The sequence below is a fragment of the Myodes glareolus genome, chromosome 2 (genome assembly GCF_982192425.1).
Source record: "Myodes glareolus chromosome 2, mMyoGla1.1, whole genome shotgun sequence".
Taxonomy (NCBI): Eukaryota; Metazoa; Chordata; class Mammalia; order Rodentia; family Cricetidae; genus Myodes; species Myodes glareolus.
In genome coordinates this window covers 87947116-87966598 of record NC_142027.1, presented here as the reverse complement: position 1 = coordinate 87966598, position 19483 = coordinate 87947116, and the positions used below count along the sequence as shown (strand labels likewise).

The 19483-nt window shown below is 46.6% G+C and overlaps 1 protein-coding gene across 4 annotated transcripts in view; it reads left to right on the top strand.

The window, feature by feature from the left end:
- Katnal1 (katanin catalytic subunit A1 like 1) overlaps positions 1–19483 on the top strand; it is a 60867-nt gene that overhangs the window by 5553 nt on the left and 35831 nt on the right. For all 4 annotated transcript variants that reach the window (XM_048418768.3, XM_048418782.3, XM_048418773.3 and 1 more), the window contains exons 2-4: positions 1530–1705; positions 3344–3504; positions 16313–16475. In XM_048418768.3, coding sequence (XP_048274725.1) covers positions 1544–1705; positions 3344–3504; positions 16313–16475 — 486 coding nt within the window. In that variant the 5' untranslated portion in view covers positions 1530–1543. The remainder of the gene's footprint in view (positions 1–1529; positions 1706–3343; positions 3505–16312; positions 16476–19483) is intronic.

The following is a 19483-nucleotide window of genomic DNA, read 5'->3' as shown; positions in this document are numbered from 1 at the left end:
ATGGAGGACTTTGTGTGTACAGGTTTATTCACCGAGGCTAAGCTAGCCATAAAGCATGAGTCTAGACTGTTGTGACCGATAGGAGTGACTTATAGTCTAAAGGAAGAAGCCTTTGTTTGACTCTCATAGTTTTTGGGTTCGGTCGATGGTAGGCTGTCTCCATGCTTCTGGTCCTTCTTGAGGTAGTTAGTGAATTAGGGCAGAGGGGCATGGTGACAGAGCTGTGGCACCCAAAGAGCAAAGAGAAGTGTGCTTTTCTGTCTGGGTCCCCAGCCTATGAGATGCTGCTACCCACATTCTGGGCAGGCATTATTTCCAAGGCTGATTTTTCTTTGGAAACATTCTCCTGGATAGACTGAGAGAAGTAATTTACTGATCTTCTGGGCACTTCTTAATTTTTTTTAAATGTATGTATATGGTGTGAATGTGTGTGCGTATTCATGTTTGTGGGTGCATGAATGTGTGTAGGTGCACTGGCATGGCCGTGAACAAATCGTGGTGGTCAGAGAATGACATCAGGGTTCCCCTCCTTTGCTTTTTACCGTAAATGTCGAGGCATGGTCTCTCTCTTGGGCCCAGAGCTTGCTGATTCCACTGTCTACGTAGGGAAAGTCAGGCTACCCAAACCAAAGTGTGATTTCCTAGGAAGGCAAGAAGAAATATTTCTATTTCCCCTATTAGACATTTAATTGGCTTGCTGTTACAGAGATAGTAGGGTAATTTGTATTCTTTCTAGGGCCTCTTCTCTGTCTTTCAGGAGTTTCTATGCTTATGGTCTTGTGTAGAAAGTGTCTTTGCTAAGAAGCCTTGGGTGACTAGGAGGCTTTGGGAAAGTCTAGAGAAAAGCCAGCATCGCCGAGCTGAAGGACTGGCCTAGAAACCAGAGGCTCAGAGGTCATTCCCAGCGTCAGATGGATGGACCCAATAGGATAGCATCAAATAGGATGGAGCGATGGCTCAATGGTGGAAGTAGAGTCAACTCATGAAACTTATCTGGCCTCCTCTTCCTTATACAAAATAAATACACGTTGAAGGAGAAGGACAGATTGAGATGCAGAAATCTCTCACAGTTTATCTTCGCTCTGTTGTGTGGCACAGTCACGGCACCTGGATGATGATGGACGTATCGGCTGTCCTCCGAAGTATAACCTGAAGTGGGACTCTTTCCTTCTGGGGGCCGAGGGTCTCAGCAAAACAGCAAAAGTTAAGTGACTTCATAGTATTCACATACGTCTTTCGACATTATAAAGAGATAGTGGGCAGAAGAGAATCTCGTGGCTATATGGGACTGTGGTGGTGGCAGTTAGAAATGAGCTAGGAGCAGCACGCAGGTCCTCATCTCCTCGTAAGTCAACCAGTTGTCTGTCACCTCGGTGGCGTTCCCTGTTATCCCCTGGATGTTCTGTGACCTCCTGTGTACTTAGAGAACTGGAAATGTAGTGTTTGACTCTGAACCAGTTTGATGCACATGTTACAAAATTGATACCTGTTTTAAAATCTTAAAAAACGCATTGCATTTTATTGTTCAGGTATCTGAAGGAAGATGAATTTGGCAGAGATCTGTGACAATGCCAAGAAAGGGCGAGAGTACGCGCTTCTGGGAAATTACGACTCTTCGATGGTGTACTACCAGGGGGTGATCCAGCAGATCCAGAGACACTGCCAGTCAGTGAGAGACCCGGCTGTCAAAGGGAAGTGGCATCAGGTAGGATGGCGCAACTGTTCCGTGCGCCATGGCGGCTGTGGTCTGTTAACTTGCAGCAGAGTTGGGAAATTACCAGAGAATTCACACATTCTGTTATTGGTCTGAATACTGAACTACATCTCACATTTAATTCTATGTGAGGTTCTGATCGACTGTCTACTCAGTAGTCTTTGTATTTCTGACCATGCATTTTAATCTTTGAGGACACATAATTGTAGCTGAAGGTTTTCTTAATTTCGAAAATGTTTGTGCTCAATTGTATCTGCCAGCAAATTTTTAGAATTAGGTGTTTCTTCTTGCTGTCTATCCTTTCATTTTTTTTTGTTTGTAGTTTTGACCTATTTCATAAAAGTTTTCCTTGAAAGTGCCCTTACAAACACAAATGAGTTGGTAATCTAATCAAGACATTAACATCGTTTCTGTCTTTTTGACTGTACAACTTGATTATATAATAGTACAGTTAATGCAAACTTGAATTATAATTTCCCCAACTACTGTTGTAACTTAAAATCCTTTTAAAATTAAAAGTACAAAGTCTGACAGCACTTTGAAGTTTCCATTTCCTTTGGTGTGTTTCCAGAGCCGCCCCTCATTTCTCTGCCGGTCAGAAGTTAGTGCTCCCTAAGTTTTGAGGGAAAATGGGCTTGTTTTCCAACAGAAGAGTCACCAGTTGCATTGAGTAAGAACATCGCATTAGCTGTAACTTGGGCTGAAATTCTTGGGTCTCAGGTTTTCTTGCCTCTCCCAGGCAGTGCTTGTGTTTTGTGGTGGGGAGTGTTTCTCTGGAGAGATCCCTGTGCGCACTTTACACGGGTCTGGCATGTAATGTCCTGTATATTGTGTCTTATGGCCACACGCGCTGGCGGTCCGCTCTCACTGGGGGAGGCCATTGTTCTGCAGCTCCTCGGGGCTCTTTGCAGTATACTCTTCCAGGGAAATTGTTTCTGCTCTGCTTTGGAGTTAAGTGTGCTTTCTGGTTAAAAATTGCTCTAATTGTTAAAAAGGAGTTTATAGGTACAACTTTTCCAGTCGTTGTTTGCTCTTGAGAGTTAGCGTGGGTGCCAAGTTTGAAGACAGGACTTTCCACGTGTAGGTACTCAGTTATGTTTTTCAAATGTAGGGAAAGTCTTGACTTAAGATAAACTTTATCCAGGACTCAGAAGAGGTGAAGGCCAAAAGAGGCTGAGGTGAAGGGGATCATAAATAAGGGTGGGTGCTGTGTGGTCCTTAGCAGTCCCTCGAGGCAAGCATTTCATGCTTGGTGACAGTGGCGATGGGGGATGGGGGTGACGATTTTGACTAATTTTATTTTAATCTCTAAGAATATTGAAAGATTTAGCATAGTATCTTCAGTGTACAGGGTGAATAACTTGTTCCTGATGCAAATGCTTGCTTTAAGTTATATTAATAACCAGCACACTCTTTATTAGACACAGTCTTCCCTTTGTGAAGGGGTGTGCAGTGCAGCCTCCGCTCTCCCTGTGTTCTGCGCCCGTCACTCTGAATAGCTGTTTATAACGCATCTGTGACTCATTTGGACATTTTGACTAACGCTAAGAAAGTTTACCCTCTGCAGCAATTTATTTGCACTTCATGTGAACTTTGAACGGCTTCTAATGTAACGGCTCCTTTCTCCAGGTCCGGCAGGAACTGTTGGAAGAATACGAACAAGTTAAGAGCATTGTCAGCACGCTAGAAAGCTTTAAAGTCGACAAGCCCCCAGACTTCCCTGTGTCTTGTCAAGATGAGCCATTTAGAGATCCGGCAGTTTGGCCACCCCCTGTCCCTGCAGAACACAGGTAAGTGAGACTCGGTCAATAGGAGCTTCTAGATAACCATGCTCAGAGCAAGCTTTATTTGAACAGTTTTGCAGAAGCATTTTGGGGGCTTATAGACTGAATATGCTTATCATGTTTGTTCCTTGTAGGGGTCCAGAGTTTGTGTTGGTAAAAGAAGAGGCAAATCCGTGCCATGCCTTTGCTTTCCATGGCCTTACGGTTGTCACTGTAACAGGTGCCTGACAGCTTAGCAGTTAAGAGACGGCTTTTAGATTAGCGACCACACCTTGGTGTTCGTTTGAGAGGATTGACCGCTTCCAGTGAGCATGGGGAGACTGGATTCATCTGGTTTGGCTGCCAGAGTCTTATTGTGGATGGGACACCTGTAATTTTTAGTGGCCTATCATTGCTTAAAGGTCAGACTCCTCAGGGTGGCATGGCAGACTTTTGTTCCCAATAAAAGTTTTGTTTTGCTTCTCTGACCTCTCCATCTGATTGCTCTCCTCCTCCTGTCTCCTGTTTGCTGTCTGTGCTGGGTTCTCTCTCCAAGGAACCCAGTAATTCACACCTCTAAGCTGCTCATCGTCCTCAGGGCCCTGTCAACTGGCTGCAGCATGGGCTTGCAGGTGTCATGTTGTATTTGCTTGTCTCCTCAGGATTAGAGAGCAAGTGATGGAAGGCAAGGGCCAAGACTGTGTTTGCTTAAAACCACACAGCAAATGTCCTTTGCTAACACGGAGGCTTGCTCATGGTAGGAGTTCAACACTCTCTGAGGAACTCCATTACATTTACGAGTTAGGAGACTGAGCCCTGGGGGAGCTGGATGTGTGAGTTAGGTTAGCCGGGGATCTGAGATCAGGTCTTTGGGCTTCCCTTCTGTCTCTTCTGTGCAGTGGTTCTGTGGGCAGAGTGGTGTTCTGGAGGAAACAGCTTCCTTTCGCCAGTAGCTGGGGTCATCTGTTCAACAACTGCTCTCTTGAAGTTTTCCAATACATTTAAAGGATTGTGAAAAATGGTTAATATTTTGTTGTTTTGTTTTAAGACAGGGCCTTGCTATGTAGACCAGGCTGTCCTAGTACTTGTCATGTAGCCCAGGCTGGCCTCTATCTGTGAATCTTTTGAATTAATCTCCCAAGTGACAGGATTGCATTCAGCACCATCTCAACCACCTAAATTCTAATGGAATTTCTGCTACTGAGTTCCGGGTGTTTGTGATTTCCCTAGTAAAGGCAGGCACTAGATGAGAATTCCTTTTTCAGGACAATGATGCATTTCTGGCTTAGATAGCCCTCACCCCTCAGAGCACCATTTGAGGAGTCATGATTGTTCTCTGGGAAACTCCAGAGTAAATACTGTAAAGAAAGGAGGAAAGAAAAGGAAGGAAGGAAGGAAGGAAGGAAGGAAGGAAGGAAGGAAGGAAGGAAGAAAAAAAGGAAGGAAGGAAGGAAGGGACGGTCATCTGTCAGAACATCACATTGTCCCTGTACATGCAGTTAATGGAATGCTTCACTTTTTCCTGGAAGTCATTAATTCCAAAATCTACTTCTGGCTTAAAGCTAAGAGTTACTAGTAAACTGATATTTTAGAGTGCATGTTCTGAATTGTTAGGTCACCTTCATTAATTTCAGGAGGCAACTCTAACATTTGTGACTTGAATGATAAAACTGTGGCTAACATTCCCCCATTGATGTCGCCAACCTGGAAGCTGTCACTCATTACCGGCTCCTAACTAGCTTTCTCCTGCTGTTTGTCCTTCTGACACGCCTATAACTTAGACTGCATTTGTGTCTATACTTATTTTCAATCCTATTTTTTAAAATGATGAAAGTAAAAGATAAACACAAAGCAGACTTTCTCCAGACTAAATTAAAGAATTTTTTTTCCTATGTGGGTGCTGGAGAGATGGCTCAGTGTGTGCTGTCTTGCAGAGGACCCAGGCTGGGTGCCCAACACCCACACTGGGCGGCTCACAGCACCTCTAAACTGCATCTCTAGGGGATCTTCTGGCCTCCATGGCATGTGCACACATAAAGGAAAACAGAGTCTTAAAGCAGTTCCTCCACGTATAGCCCTTGTTCGTGGTGTGTGCTTCTGGTTCTCTGCGGATTAGAGACAGTGGATATGAACACGGCAATCTGAGCATGCCTGCCACCTGGGAGAGAGACTCTCGTTGCCACGTTGTATTGCTTTTGTGTCAGTACAAACACCTGATGGGAACAATGAAGAAAGGCTCAGTGTTCAGGGCTTCAGGCTGGAGTCCAAGGCCCCTGGGTGCTGTGCTGTGGGCAGAAGGCCTGTGTGGAGGAAGCCCTGGTGGAGGAGTCCTCTGCTTGCCTAGAGACTGGAAGCAGAGGGGCGGCAAAGGCGCCGGAAGCAAGATCACAGTACAAACTTTAAGATCACAGTACATGCTGGCCCTACTGGTGAAGGGTGCACATGGCCCTGTCCCTGGGACCCAGTGTATAACACATGAACCCGTGGGGACATTTCACATTCAGACCTTTATCACACCTGTCAGTGACCACAGGAAAACATGGGACAACTCAAGAGGTTGTATGGGGGGGGGGGGGCGTGTGTTGGAGGTTGAGTGTGAGGAATGTTTGATTCCTAAGTACTAATGCAGGTCATAGTTTAAGACTCCAGGAACAGGCTCTGCCTGTAAACAAGCGACAGCGGCCTGCCGCCGTGGAGAATGCTTTAGTGATGCGCACGCATGCGTTACTGAACCAACTCAGCCTGGTGCATTGAACGTGCGCAAGGATGACCAGGTCATCGTGTGCTCTCAGTTAAAGGCCGTGGGAAGCTCGAATGGAGTGCTGTTTTACTACTATAAACCTTGTGTTTCTTCTCCAAGTCATGAAGCAGAAGCTCCACCTGGAGATGGCGGCTGCCTGACTAGGTTCTTTACAAGGACAGCTGCCATCCCCACCTGGGTCTGAGCGGCGTGACCGATGCCCACCTGCTCTGGCGCCATAGTTATTTGAACTCAGAACATGGATTTCAGCCTCTTCTGTAGCGGAGTCTCTCCCTCGCGGGATCAAATAAGAGAACTCAGTGATGACCAAGAGGTATAAGTTAAATCAACGTCAGCTTTGGAAAAAAGAGCTACTGTATTCTTTGAGATAAATAATAAAAGAATGACGTAATTAACAATGATCTCATTCAGAAAAACCTCAAGTAATTATATTTTCTCCTTGAAAATTCTACATAAATCTTTAGTTTCTGGATAACGCCGGCAGAGAACATGCTGGGCTTTCACTGTTGACCCATGAAGTTGGTGTTCATTTTCAGGGAACTGGGTCCACTAAGTTAGCACTGGCCACTTTCTGTCTCTAAGTGGTCTCTGATTAAGTCCTCCAGCGACCCCACCACGTGCGGACTGTTCGAGCATGCTCAGTTAATGCTGAGACCCTGATGTCCAGTCAATGATAGTGACGCTAAGCTTGTTATTTTTCCCGGAGTCGGGATTTGAACCCAGACCTTCCCAGTGCCAGTGGTCTTATTTGCATCCATTTTGCTCTGTGATTTCAGCACACACATCCAGTGGCATTTGTGGCTACAGTTTGATATATAGTCTGTGTCCTAATGTTTGCTTATTAAATTCTTATAGTAGTGCTAGAATGAAGAAATTGAAAATGCTTACTGAAATAAAAATTAATAATTTAAATGTAATTAAAACATGTCCCTGTGGGAGCACCACACTGAAATAATTATTTTAGTCAATAGAGAAATATAATTTACTGTTTTCCTACAAAGCCTTTCAGAGAGTAGTTGACGAGCTTGGCCTTGGCTGCTAATCTGGCCAGCCTGTCTGACTTGGGTCTGGCTCAGTTCACGGAACCGCCGTCCAGAATGTCCTCTTGGCCTTCCAGTTACGCGTCACAGTCGTGCGCACACGCAGCTTCTGTCAGTGGATTTGCCATGTTTTCTGCAGTTAGACTTTATGTGTCATGGATGTGCTGAGTTTAATCATGATCATGTTTTAACTCACCGGTAGCTGCTTAGATAAATCAAAGCAGTCTTTTGAATAAATTAGATGCATTGCCTTAAATCTGAGAAAATTGAGTTGTGAAAGTAGGGTCAAAGCAATGGTAGAGTTAAACTCTAAAAAAAAGAAGCCTTCAGATTATGTCCTTTGTAAGTAGGTTTCTTATATTAGTAAAATGATTCCGATAATATTTTACATCTAGGCTTAGTGAGTACATCTTCTTTAACAAGGTTTCCTCTTCTTGTGAGGCCTTAGACTAAGGTTGTCTGTAGCTAGGACTGATATAGTCAGTAAAATACATCTTATTTCTTTTTGTGTATATGTCCGTGTGTGTGAGTGAATGTGCATGCGTATGTCCATGTGTGTGTACGAGAATGTGTGTATGTGTGAGTGTGTGAGTGTGTGTGCCCATGTCTGTGTGAGTGCAGGTATAGAGCTGAGACAAGGACACTGCTCCCTCACTTTGCCTTACTCCGCTGAGACAAGGTCTTTCACTGAAGCTGGAGCTGGGCTGGAGGCCGTGAGCCCCAGTGATGCTCCTGCCTCTGTTACTGCATGACTACAGTCGCAGGCATGCGCGGAGCGTGGGATTCAGACTCAGGTCCTCTTGCTTACATAGCAGATGCTGCCCTCAGCCCCACTGCTCTAGCCCTTAAAGATTCTCTACTCATCTTAAAAAGTGAATATGGCAGATCTTTCTCCCAGCCTTCCTGAAGCAGAATTTGTATTTAAGCTATAATGATTGGATTACATTGTGAAATATTGACTATATTTAAACTCACCTCACCTCACATAATTTGCCCTTTTTTTCCTTTTTGTAGTGAGAACACAGGTTCTGCCTTAGCAGAATTCAAGTATGTAACAGAGACGGCTAGCTGTGGTCACCTCCATACATGCTAACTGTCCTGGTCACCTTCATACGTGCTAACTGTCCTGGTCACCTTCATACGTGCTAACTGTCCTGGTCACCTTCATACGTGCTAACTGTCCAGAATTGATTCTCGTGTGACTGGAGCTCGGCTCCTGACAGTGTCAGCTGTGCTGAGCTCTGGGCGTCTGCCAGAGCTCGTGTGTTGGCAGCGTATTCCCCGGGGCAGCAGTGGTGGGAGGCTGGATCTCTGAGGAGGGATTGGGTCCTGAGGGTGTGGCCCCGGGGTGAAGGTGGAGTGTCCTCCTGGCATAGCCACTTCTGCTGTACCTTCCGTTATGGAGCCTTGCCACCCGAATGTCCTTGCCGGTGTGGGCCGCTCAGACCTAGCCTTCTCAGCGCCGAGCTATGAAGAAAGCCATGTCCGCTCATTCTGCATTATCCAGCCTTAGACATTCTGTTAAGTGGCACCTACTGGGCTGAGAAACCATCTCCCTGTCCTTTAGCCTCTGGGAGCCGCCGTTCTCTTCCCCAGTTCTGTGATCTGACTGTTTTAGATGGCAGATGTGCATGAGATTCCACATTTGTCTTTCTGCACAACGTCCTCTAAGTTCATCTATGTTTTTGTAAATAAAAAAAGCTCTTTTTTTTAAATTAAATTTTTTTCATTTGTTTTACATACCAATGACTGTTTCCTGTCCCCCTTTCTCTTCTTTCCCCCCACCTCCCGTCTATCTCCCCTGTCCACTCCTCCTCCTCCTCCTCAGTCCTCTCTTTGTTAAAGCTGGATAACAGTCCACCTTCTTCTCAGCACATTTCCTTACCATCCCTCTGAGCTGTGCACGTGTCCTGCTGCTGTGAGCAGGGTTGAGGCAGACACAGGACTTCACGCCCCGTCAATGCCCCATCCAGTTTTATTAGATATAGACTCACAGTGGGACTCTTTGGTCATACAGTCGTTCTAGTTTTAATTTTTAAAATTTTTATTTCTAGTGTATGTGTGTAGATGTTTTGTGCTGTAGGAAGACCTGCAGCTTGTAAGTACCCGCCTCTTGGGGCGTGGCCTCTTGGGGGCGTGGCCTCTTATACTATATACGCAGATACAAAATCTGCATCCGTCCCTTTTTTCCTTCCTCCTTTCTGCCGGCTGCTTGTTTTGGATTGTCGGATTCAACTGGTCAAGCAGAGGATTCTGATTTGTGAGTTTACCCCCAAGTAAATAACTATCTATTTCTCAATTCTGAGCTCGTGTGGGATTTCTTTTAAGCGTCTGTTTACGGCTTCACCTGGCGGGTTCCCCGCGACACCAGGCGCCCACGTGGGTTTAAACTCCACAACCACTGGGTGAACAATTTGGTCCTTCCACGGCCCAGACAGGCTTGCAGTTGTCTAAGCATTTTTTTTGTAAAATCCCTGGCACAGCGGTGCTTGCAGCTGCCCTATTTCACCACAATTAAAACATTTGGCAATTTGATGTCTCCTCATTACTTTGGAAATTGCTTCTCCTACCCAAGATTCAGCATTGTAGTCAAATGTCTCAACATTCATTATACGCAGAATCCATTCATCTATAGGTGCTGATCTAAACCTTAAAGGCCCAATTATCTTTTTGCATTCTAAGTTTGCATTTTCAAAAGCCGGAGATTCAAGAATTACTCATCTTGCTTCTGGGTCTGCTACTCCCCTTGATCACATATGTGCAGTGCCCACAGAAGTCAGAAGAGGGCGCTGGATTCTCTGGAACTAGAGTTAAAGACAATTGTGAGCCACATGTGAATACTGGGACTCAAACCCAGGTCCTCTACAATAGCTGCCAGTGTTCTTAACAGCTGAGCCATCTTGCCGGCCCCTATTTTTAATTTTTGAGTATCTATTGGTGTTGTTTATGATGGATATACAGATTATATGTCCATGTGGTAGATTTTAACCAGCCATGCCTTGTAGAGGAAGGGCAAATGACATTGTGTGTGTGTGTATATATATATATATATATATGTATGTATATATGAATATTCATATGTATTCATATATATATATATATATGAATCTGAAGTTACTGAGTCAGTTTGTTCTGTTTAGGTCATTTTGTGTGTGCGTGTGTGTGTGTGTGTGTGTGTGTGTGTGCGCGCGCACACACGATCTTGGGGAGACAGCACAATATGTCTCCATGTACACTTAGGAGACTAGTTTTCTTTAAGTCCCTGCCCAAGTTCTTACAGATTTAATGTCAAGGCTGTTAGCACGTTCCCCTGGGTTCCCTGCTAGCTTAAGTAATTCAAAACAAAAGGAAAGAAAAAGCCCAGTTAATAATGGAAAGGCTCCGTTAAGGCTCAGTCAAGAACTGAGAGGAAACTGCTGTTTCCTGTTGGCAAGTCCTTCACCTCTGCTCTGACTCAGTTGTTTTCCTGGCATAGGGGGTGGAAGAGAAGGTTTGCTGTAGCGCCGATCCGGTTATCCTCCAAGCTCGCCCAATGTGAGGTGTGCATCACAGTGAGCCCGCTCTGTAGCCCTGCATCAAACCTCGGGAAGAAGAGGGCTGCAGGAGCCATCTGCCACGAGCTTTGTAAATGTCCCTTGTATGCCAGGCATTTATCTTTGGCCTGCAGGCAGTATAGTAGCGACAGCTAACTCTCAGAGCCTGGCCTCAGGGAGGCTGGCATCTGCAGCGGGGCTGCACCAGGCCCTGTGCACACCATATAGAATATGCAGCGGGTATGGCTCCTGCCCTGGAAGCATTTGGTCTTGTAGGTGGGTGTAGAGCATGCTGGGTAAAATGGACTAAAGTTAGTGACTGATGTGACGGGCAGAATGAGAGCAAATGGACTCCATAATCGAGAGTCCAGGCCAGGCTGTTGACTAGGAGCTAGAGGGAAGAACAGACCGTGGGAGAAGAATGGCAGTTACCCGAGAGTCAGCCAAGGTGAACACAGACAATTTAAGGTTGTTCTTCATATGATGAAGTAGGTTATTGCCTAACACTGGGCCCAGCCTGGGATTGCCCCCATTTCCTTAACATTCTGGAGTTACATTATCGGCTGGAATATGGGACAGCCTCTGATCTCAGATTGTGAGGAGAATGTAGGTAGTAGGGTGATTTGTCTCTGTAATAAATGGCATTTACTGAGTTCTTTACCTGGCTTAGAATTTAGTCTTCACAACCTCCCCTGACCATAGCCACTACAGGACACGGGCTGGGAATCAGATGGAATTTACCAGCAGGAGCTCACCCGTGGCTCAGTGCACAGCTTCAAAAACACATATCCGAAAATGTTACTTGGATAGCCAAAGCATGATCTGCTCTGGAGCCTGGACTGATCTCAAGCTCGTGGCCTGTCTGGCTCGGTTTTCCAGGCCTGAGACTTCAGCTTGTCCCACTGCTGCACAGTCAGAGTAGACCAGCAGAGAGTGACAGACCGGGGTCAGGATAGAGACAGTGGATGTCCCACTGTCAGGGAGCAGCGTTGAGTGGCGGTTGGGGGAAGCCCTAGAGTCTCCGTGAGTTAGTGGCAGAGGGCAGAGGGCAGAGGGCAGAGGGCGGCCTGCTTGTGCAGACGGACATGCTTGGCTGAGAAGCACTGCTGCGGGGCCAGTGTCCTTCAGGTCTCGGGAGCAGTGGCACTGGTGCAGCAGTGGGGACAGAAAGCTCAGTGGTAGGAGCTGCCAGGTGTGGAGTAAGGGTTCCCTCCCACGGGTACTGTGGTCACTTCACAGGAAGGGAGCGCTGAGGAAGGCTGTGTGAAGCTGAGGGGTCAGGTGTCCTAAGGGGGAGGGCATTCTGTTGGGCTTTCTTCTTGATTTTTAGAGTTTCATTTTTCCTCTTATATATATAAGTGTTCTGTAGGAAACATCTGTCTCTTGCTACAAAATAATTGAATTTTGAATTTTGGAATTCTAGGTATTTACCACAGTGACTGCCTAAAATATATTTTTAAGATTTATTGTAGAGACAGATATGGGGGTTTAATCTGAAGGTCAGAAAAGTAAAACAGCCAGCCACTGGCTCTTATCTCTACCTCAGTCTGAAATGGTGATCCTGCCTCCAGCAATCTCAGACTGAGTCTGTGTGTGAGAGCTGTCTCCTCCCGGTTTATATTCCTCTCTAGTACAGGGATTAAAGGCATGCATCACTACCACCCAGTTTCTATGGTAAACTAGTGTAGCTAGTGGGATTAAAGGTGTGTGTCACCACTGCCTGGTCTATAAGGCTGATCAGTGCGACTGTTTTATTCTCTGAACTTACTTATTAAAATACAAATGAAATATCACTGCAATTTATTTTATGTGTGTGAACGCTTTGCCTACTTGTATGTCTGTGTACCACATGCGTGCCTCTTGCCTGTGGTGGTCAGAAGAGGGCATCAGATCTCCTGGAACTGGTGTGACAGATGGTTGCCAGCTGCCACACGTGTGCTGGGAACTGAACCCAGGTCCTCTGCAAGAGCAGCAGTTCTCTTACCCACTCACTGAGCCATCGCTCCAGCCCCCTAAACTTGGTATTTCTGTGTTTTAGAAAAGGCAGCTGAAAGTGGACACTGCACTTTCTTAGAGACAAATGGAGGTGTGAAGACAAGATAGCCATGTCAGAACGAAACCATAACGCATTTACACTTGGGCTAAAAAATCTTTGTCTTGCTGTCCTTTTCCTGGCAAACTGCTGTCTGCTATAGAGTGTAACCCTCTCCCCTTCTCCTTAGTTACTAGGAATCCCGCATCCCTGCACTCACTGCCATGAGCAGCCCACAGGTGTGATAATGCCGTCCGCTCCCTCTAGACTCACTCCTCCCCTTTTGTGATACTGCTTACCATTTCTGTTGGGACTCTTTCCCCACTTCTAGCGTCTGTGACTTTTACATGGCCCCGCCGTTCTCCCTAGTTCGTCACTAGTCCCCAGATCCTGTGCCCCCCATGCAGTTCTCCTTGACCGCACTGGTGCCCTTTGGGAGCTGACAAGCAGGAGTGGGTCCTAGCCGTGCAACGTCATCTGCTCTAGGAGGGCGACTGCCTTTGCACAGACCACCTGCCAGCTCTGGGGAGAGGGTGTTTCCTCTTAGCTCTGCCACCCAGTGGCCCCAAGGGAGGTAGCCGGCTTTGGCCTCATTTTCCTCCTCGGTAGTTGAATCAGTGTGGCAGTTGCCTCATGTGGTGCTTGTGAGAATGAAGCCGAGTAGTTGTGTGGAGAATATGAAGAGCGGCCTGGCCCGGCGGGGCGTGCGGCCAGGCTTGCAGCTTCCACCTGACTCCAGTGACTGACCCTTACCTGTCTTTATTGCATGACTCCGAGAGGCCAACCTTAGACTTTATCCACTTGTACTTACTGCTTCCAGACTGCACACGTGCTTCTTGTTCACGGCCCCAGATCATGTGACCTGAAGAACTGGGGCCGTGGACTTGATCAGTGCTGCACCCCCAGCCCCAAGAAGAATGTGTGGCACAGTGTAGGTGTTCCAGAAGCATTTCTTGAAGGAATGTGTAGACCCCTGCTTACACCTCTCTGTTCCCTCTTTATCTTTCTGCTTCACTTTCCTCCTGGCTGATGTGTATTTAGTGGGTCTCACAGTGAAGGTCCCGTTAGTGGTGAGCTGCCAGATTGTGTTTTAGAACATCTGTCTCTTCCTGGCGCTCTTAAATGGTAGTCCAGGGCAGAATAGCCGGCTGGTATTTATTCATTGTGCTCTGATGACTAGCTAGCTGCTCTCCGCATTTGTAAAGCTGTATGCGAGCACAGTGTAAGTCTCTGTTTGACCAGCAGGGCCGAGGGCAGCGGTGCTGTGCATCCCACTGACGCCACTCTTCAAAGAAGCCTCATGAGTTTGCTGCTCACACAGCCTAGAAGCTGTCACAGGGCCCCACAGTGAAGCATGACATTGTGCAGTGGTGCGGCAATGGACAAAGAAGCCCAGAGCGGAGTCAAGGCTGTCCTCGGGGACACTGGCAGAGTGGGTTACACATGTCCTCTCCAGCTGCAGTGAGGCGGAACTGAAGACAGAGAGCACATGCATCCTTCCCCAAGGCCACCTCCAGCTTGTTGAGCACTTCATTCAGGCCCTCTGGGAGCCCGTCTGAATAGTGCGCGGCAGGACGAGCTCGGGGGCAGCCCTGGAAGGCAGCCTGTGAGCCAGCTTAGTAGGAATCCAATGACATAGCCACCAAGCCAGATGTGTGCACAGAGTCGACTGTGGTAGGGCGAGAGCTGCTGCTGAGTAGCAAGTTGAGGGTCAGGACTGTCTCAGGATTCATGGCCAGACCTCATGGGTGAGTCTGGCGGCTGCAGAGAGCCTGCGCACAGCTGTGAGGGCTAGCCTCGGGGACGGTGAGCAGAGGCCTCATGCTGGAGTAGAGTCTAAAAAGCTGGACCACGACGACAGTCATTTAAATAGCAAGCACAGCTGCCAGCAACAGGAGACACTCGATGTCTGCTAAGCGGAGAGATAGTCTCAACTCATTTTCTCTGCCTGTGCCCTTGACTGCGGCAGGAAAGACATTTTGGCATGCACAAACACACAAATCCATAAAGCAGAACTGCGCTCAACCACTATCCCTTCCTCAAAACAGAAACCTAAGTAAAACAAACCTGCCCTATCCCAACAACGGCAGAAGCACTGCACTGACAGACTAAAAGGTTTGAGCTTTTATCTTCTGTGCTAGATGGTGGACCCAGATCTTGGTGCATGCTGGGCAAGCATTCTACTACTGACCCGCGGCCCCAGACCTGTGTACTCTAGACAGCAATTGACCGTTATTAGTTCTCACTCTTCACTGTCTCTTCATGTTTTTATTTCATGAACGTTTCAATGACTAAGAACGCCCTAGAACCAATAATGTGATAAAACCAGTTTCCAAAGTGTCCACTGGTCATTTTGCAGTGACCTCTCTTCCCTAGTTCCTTTCCCGTGGCCCCTGTCACACTATTGTTTCCTTCTCTCTGTCTTCTCCTGGGGCCAGTGTTGTCACTAGCTGTGTCCAAAAATGGCTGCTCAGCTGGACCACACTCTGAGGATGAAGATGGGTGTGCGATAAGCCCGACAGACAGCTGTGAGGCTCTAGCAGCCGTTCCCAGTCCTAGCAGATCCCAGCAATGTGAATATGCTGTATGTAGCGGCTGCTCTCCTTGCGGCTGTGACAGAATCCTGATGAGGAAGGCTTGATTTTGACTCAGTGATGTCACTTCGTCATGAAAGTAAAACGTGGCAGCGGGAGGGAGAGAGGTAGGCAGAAGTACAAGGTTGCTCGTTTGGCTGAACAAGAAGAGAGATGGCACAGGGCTGGGCTCTACCCCATCAAACCACTGCGTCAGCCACACTTCACTTCTTAAAGGTCCACAACCTACCAAAGCTGAACTGCCAACCAGAGACCGAGTGAGACGGCAACCCGTGGAGGTCATTTTACATCAAACCACAGCAACATCATAGACTTCACTGTTTTCCCCGAGTGTATGGGTCCTCAGCCATTTTCCTGTCTTGTCAAATTTGCTATTATTGTGCTAGCCTCTATGATACCAGGAAGGAAGCTCTGGTGAGCAGGTGAATTCAGACCCCAAGCCTGCAGGGTCCATTGCAGACGAAGGGTAGGAAGAATGCGAGAGCTGGAAGGGAGGACTGTGGAATGCTCACTTCCAGGCAAGGCGTGTCTCCATGAACTCATAGCATCTGTGAATCCCTGCACAAGATCTTCACAAGGTTGACCCTGTGGTACCTCATCATGGAAGGGGGTGCTCATAGGGCTCCACACTTCCCGGAGTTGATGGGGGATGAAGAGGCCTTTCCAGTGGTGTTAACAGGCGGATGCAGGCTGTGTTGCCGCTGTTGGCGGTTAATAGTTACTTTCGGCAGAGTAATGGCCCCGTATTTGTCACCTATATTTAATCTTGTATAAATCATTACACATTAGGGAAAACGGCGACAACTTCTTGAGTAAGATGGCTTTGAACTACTTGTCTCTGATTAGTTCTTATTTTCCTGTCTTTCTGTTGTCAGAGCTCCACCTCAGATCAGACGTCCCAACCGAGAAGTGAGGCCTCTGAGGAAAGACATGGGAGCCGGAGCCCGAGGACTCATGGGCCGAGCACACCCAATATCCAAGAGTGACAAGCCTGCAAGTAGGGACAAGGACTGTAGAGCCCGAGGGAGAGACGACAAGGTAAGGCTGCGATTCGTGCGCTTTCAGTAGAGGCTTTGGCGGATGTTGTAACTGGTATTGAGTTTGCAGGGTTCCTTAGGGTTTTTTATATTCTGAAAGCCAGGTGTAGTAAGTGTACACCAAACACACACACACACACACACACACACACACACACACACACACAGGGGTATAGATGCATTAGTAAATTAGACCTTGTACAGCAGCATTACACCATAGAAAGGAACAGCAGGAGTAACCCTGACTGTGGGTTACTGGAAGGCTCTAGGCACCCTCATGAATAATTCATGAGACAGCCCACTCCCCTTTTTAGAGTAACAACCTAATAGGGCACTCCAGTTCTCTCAGGGAAAGGGGTGGCATCTGAAGACCTTCCCTTCCCCTACCCCACTCACCATTAAAGTCTGGATGGGATTTGAATAAAGAAACCCACAGCTGAATAAATCTCGAGTTGTAAACGTGAGAACATGGCGACCAAGCCACAGTTATCAGACGTCCACCCTGTTCCTCCGGACGTTTATGGCTTTTCATCTGCAGCGTTTCTGAGTAACTGTCTCAGTCTTACCCTGCCCCTGCCATGCTAAATACTCAGCCTATCCCTGGAGCGCTAGCCTTCCTCATTTCTGTGGTTGGTGAGGAGGTGGAAGAGAGACGCCGAGTCTCCGCCAAAGTAAAAGGAACTACCGTTAAAGAGACAAATTCTAACGTGTCAGGCTAGCTCGTAGTTGTCTCTGAGCCGATTGCCACGCCATGCAAGCTTTAGCAGAGACGACAGTGGTGATGGGAGGGTCACGAGGGTATTTAGACTCCTTTGGAAAACATTTGGTTGGTGTATTGCAACATGCTTGAAAAAAAAAGAAATAAAGTAGTTCAGAAAAATCAGACTGTATGCCTATAATAAAGGTAGTAATTATCTTGAAAATATTTAGTTAAGTAAGTGTATAAGCATTCAGTTATAGGCGCTCCTCTTTGGCAAGTAGTCTGGTCTTATGGCCCGATGAGGTATCTTATGACAAAGCTGTTTAAAGAACTTGTAATGAGCAGGTGAAGGGCCCAGAGTGTATCTGCTTTTTGTTGGTTCCTACCTATCTCTCCATTAAGATCCCAGTTTTAGGCTCAGTGTGGTGGCATTCACCTCTGGTCAGGCACTAGGGAGGCAGAGGCAGGCAGATCTCTGTGAATTCAAGGCCAGCCAGGTCTACATAGTAACTTGAGGCCCTGCCACAAAAATAAAACAAAATTATTTATAAACATGTGCTTGTGTGTTCTCATAATCTAGTAGATTTATTACTTTGTGTATAGAATTCTGAAAGCCTTTTATATTCCAGACACTTAGCTTCATTGATATAATATAAAAAATGAGGATAAGAGAAATTTATTTTGGGCCTAGGAAATGGCTCAGCAGGTAAAGGAATTTGTAGTAAAGGCTTGGCAAGGGTTCCTAGTGTATTTGCCTTTTGGCTTCGTGTGTAGGACTGAGTGACGGGGCAGCACATAGCAGCAGTAGAAACGGTGCTCTCCCTGAGTGCGTGGACTTCGTTGTTACCTCTGATGCACTGCAGCCTGTGCTGGTTTCTGCGATCCTGTCTGAGTATACCCCACCTCCTGCTCAGTCTGAAGCTGTGGGACTGGGCTGCAGAGGCTCGGGACTGTGCACCCCAGCTCTGAATCACGATGTGAACAGTGTCAAAGTCTTCCTTATTTTTAAATTTTTCAATTAATTTTTCTGTCATAAGAAAACACTTTATAAAAAAATTCTGGTAAAATTTGTGAGAGACTGCATCCTTTCCCCCGACCCCCATCTCTTTTAAAGCCTCTGATAGGCTTCAGACTGGGTCTGAGTTTAAAATGCTGGTTTTACAGCAAGCACCAATCATTTTGCATAATAATTTGCTGTTGAGGCTGTGTTTCTTTTTAATCCTGAAGGTCGTGGGTCTGAATGGCAGTGTGTACCTTACTTTATTTAGTACACTTTTACTAGGTATGCGTTTTGTGTTAGCCATAAATATAAACTAATAAAGTGTACCTGTTATAATGCCGACACTCAGGAGGCTGAGACAGGATAGTCACGAGTTTGGTGCCATCGGGCTTCATAGTGAGACTTTGTCTTACAAAAAAGGACCCCTGACATCTGGCTATTTCCCATTACTGACAGGAATGGCAGGAACAGCTAAGCCATGCTGTTGGCATTATTTGAATGCACCAGGTGTCAGTCTGTTTGGGATGCCGTCCCAAACACCAGGTCATTTTCTAGACAGTGGAACCTCAGGCAGTGTCTGGTGAAGGCATCTACAAAGCCCCACCTCTTAATGCCAGTATACCTGGGCCTGGCTTTTGATGTGATGTTGGGAGGAAGCCATATGTTCAGACTATAGCCCATGAAAAATGGAATTTACTGTTTTGCCATTTAAGCATAGAGTCAGTACAGAAGTGTGCTGAGAAACATAAGCTGCCCTGCTCTCACCTAAATTCTGTTTGAAAGGATGTGTAGCGTTAGTCATGAGACAGAGGAACACTGGTCTCCAAGAGCTAACTAACCATACTCGAGAACTAGAGGTTTATGTAGAAATAATAATTGCTTTTTTAAAAAAATAGAGAGGATATACTGAAAGTAAATATGAGGGAGTAGAGGAATGGTTTTATATTATAATAAAAATAAGTTTTAAGTCAGAAAACCACGATTCTCAAATATGTTAGATTAGCCGTGTTGGCTTAACTAATTTGTGGTTAATGAGCAGTTTCTGCATGACCCCTTTATTCTGGCTACATGTGATTCTAGAGGGCAAGTTCTGCTCCCTGAACTCACTGCTCAGTTCTCCAGCCTGAGTGCTTTGTCTCATTCTTCGTAGCAAACGGCCAGGGTGAATGCTCTCCTTCTCATAGTTAGCCCAGCGCAGGAATGAAGAGGTGTGGGAAAGAGGACTGGGATATTCTGCCGATTGGGAATATTCTGCTGATTGGTGGCTGCACAGAGGAGCAGTGACTTAAGAGAGTGCATAAATCGTAAT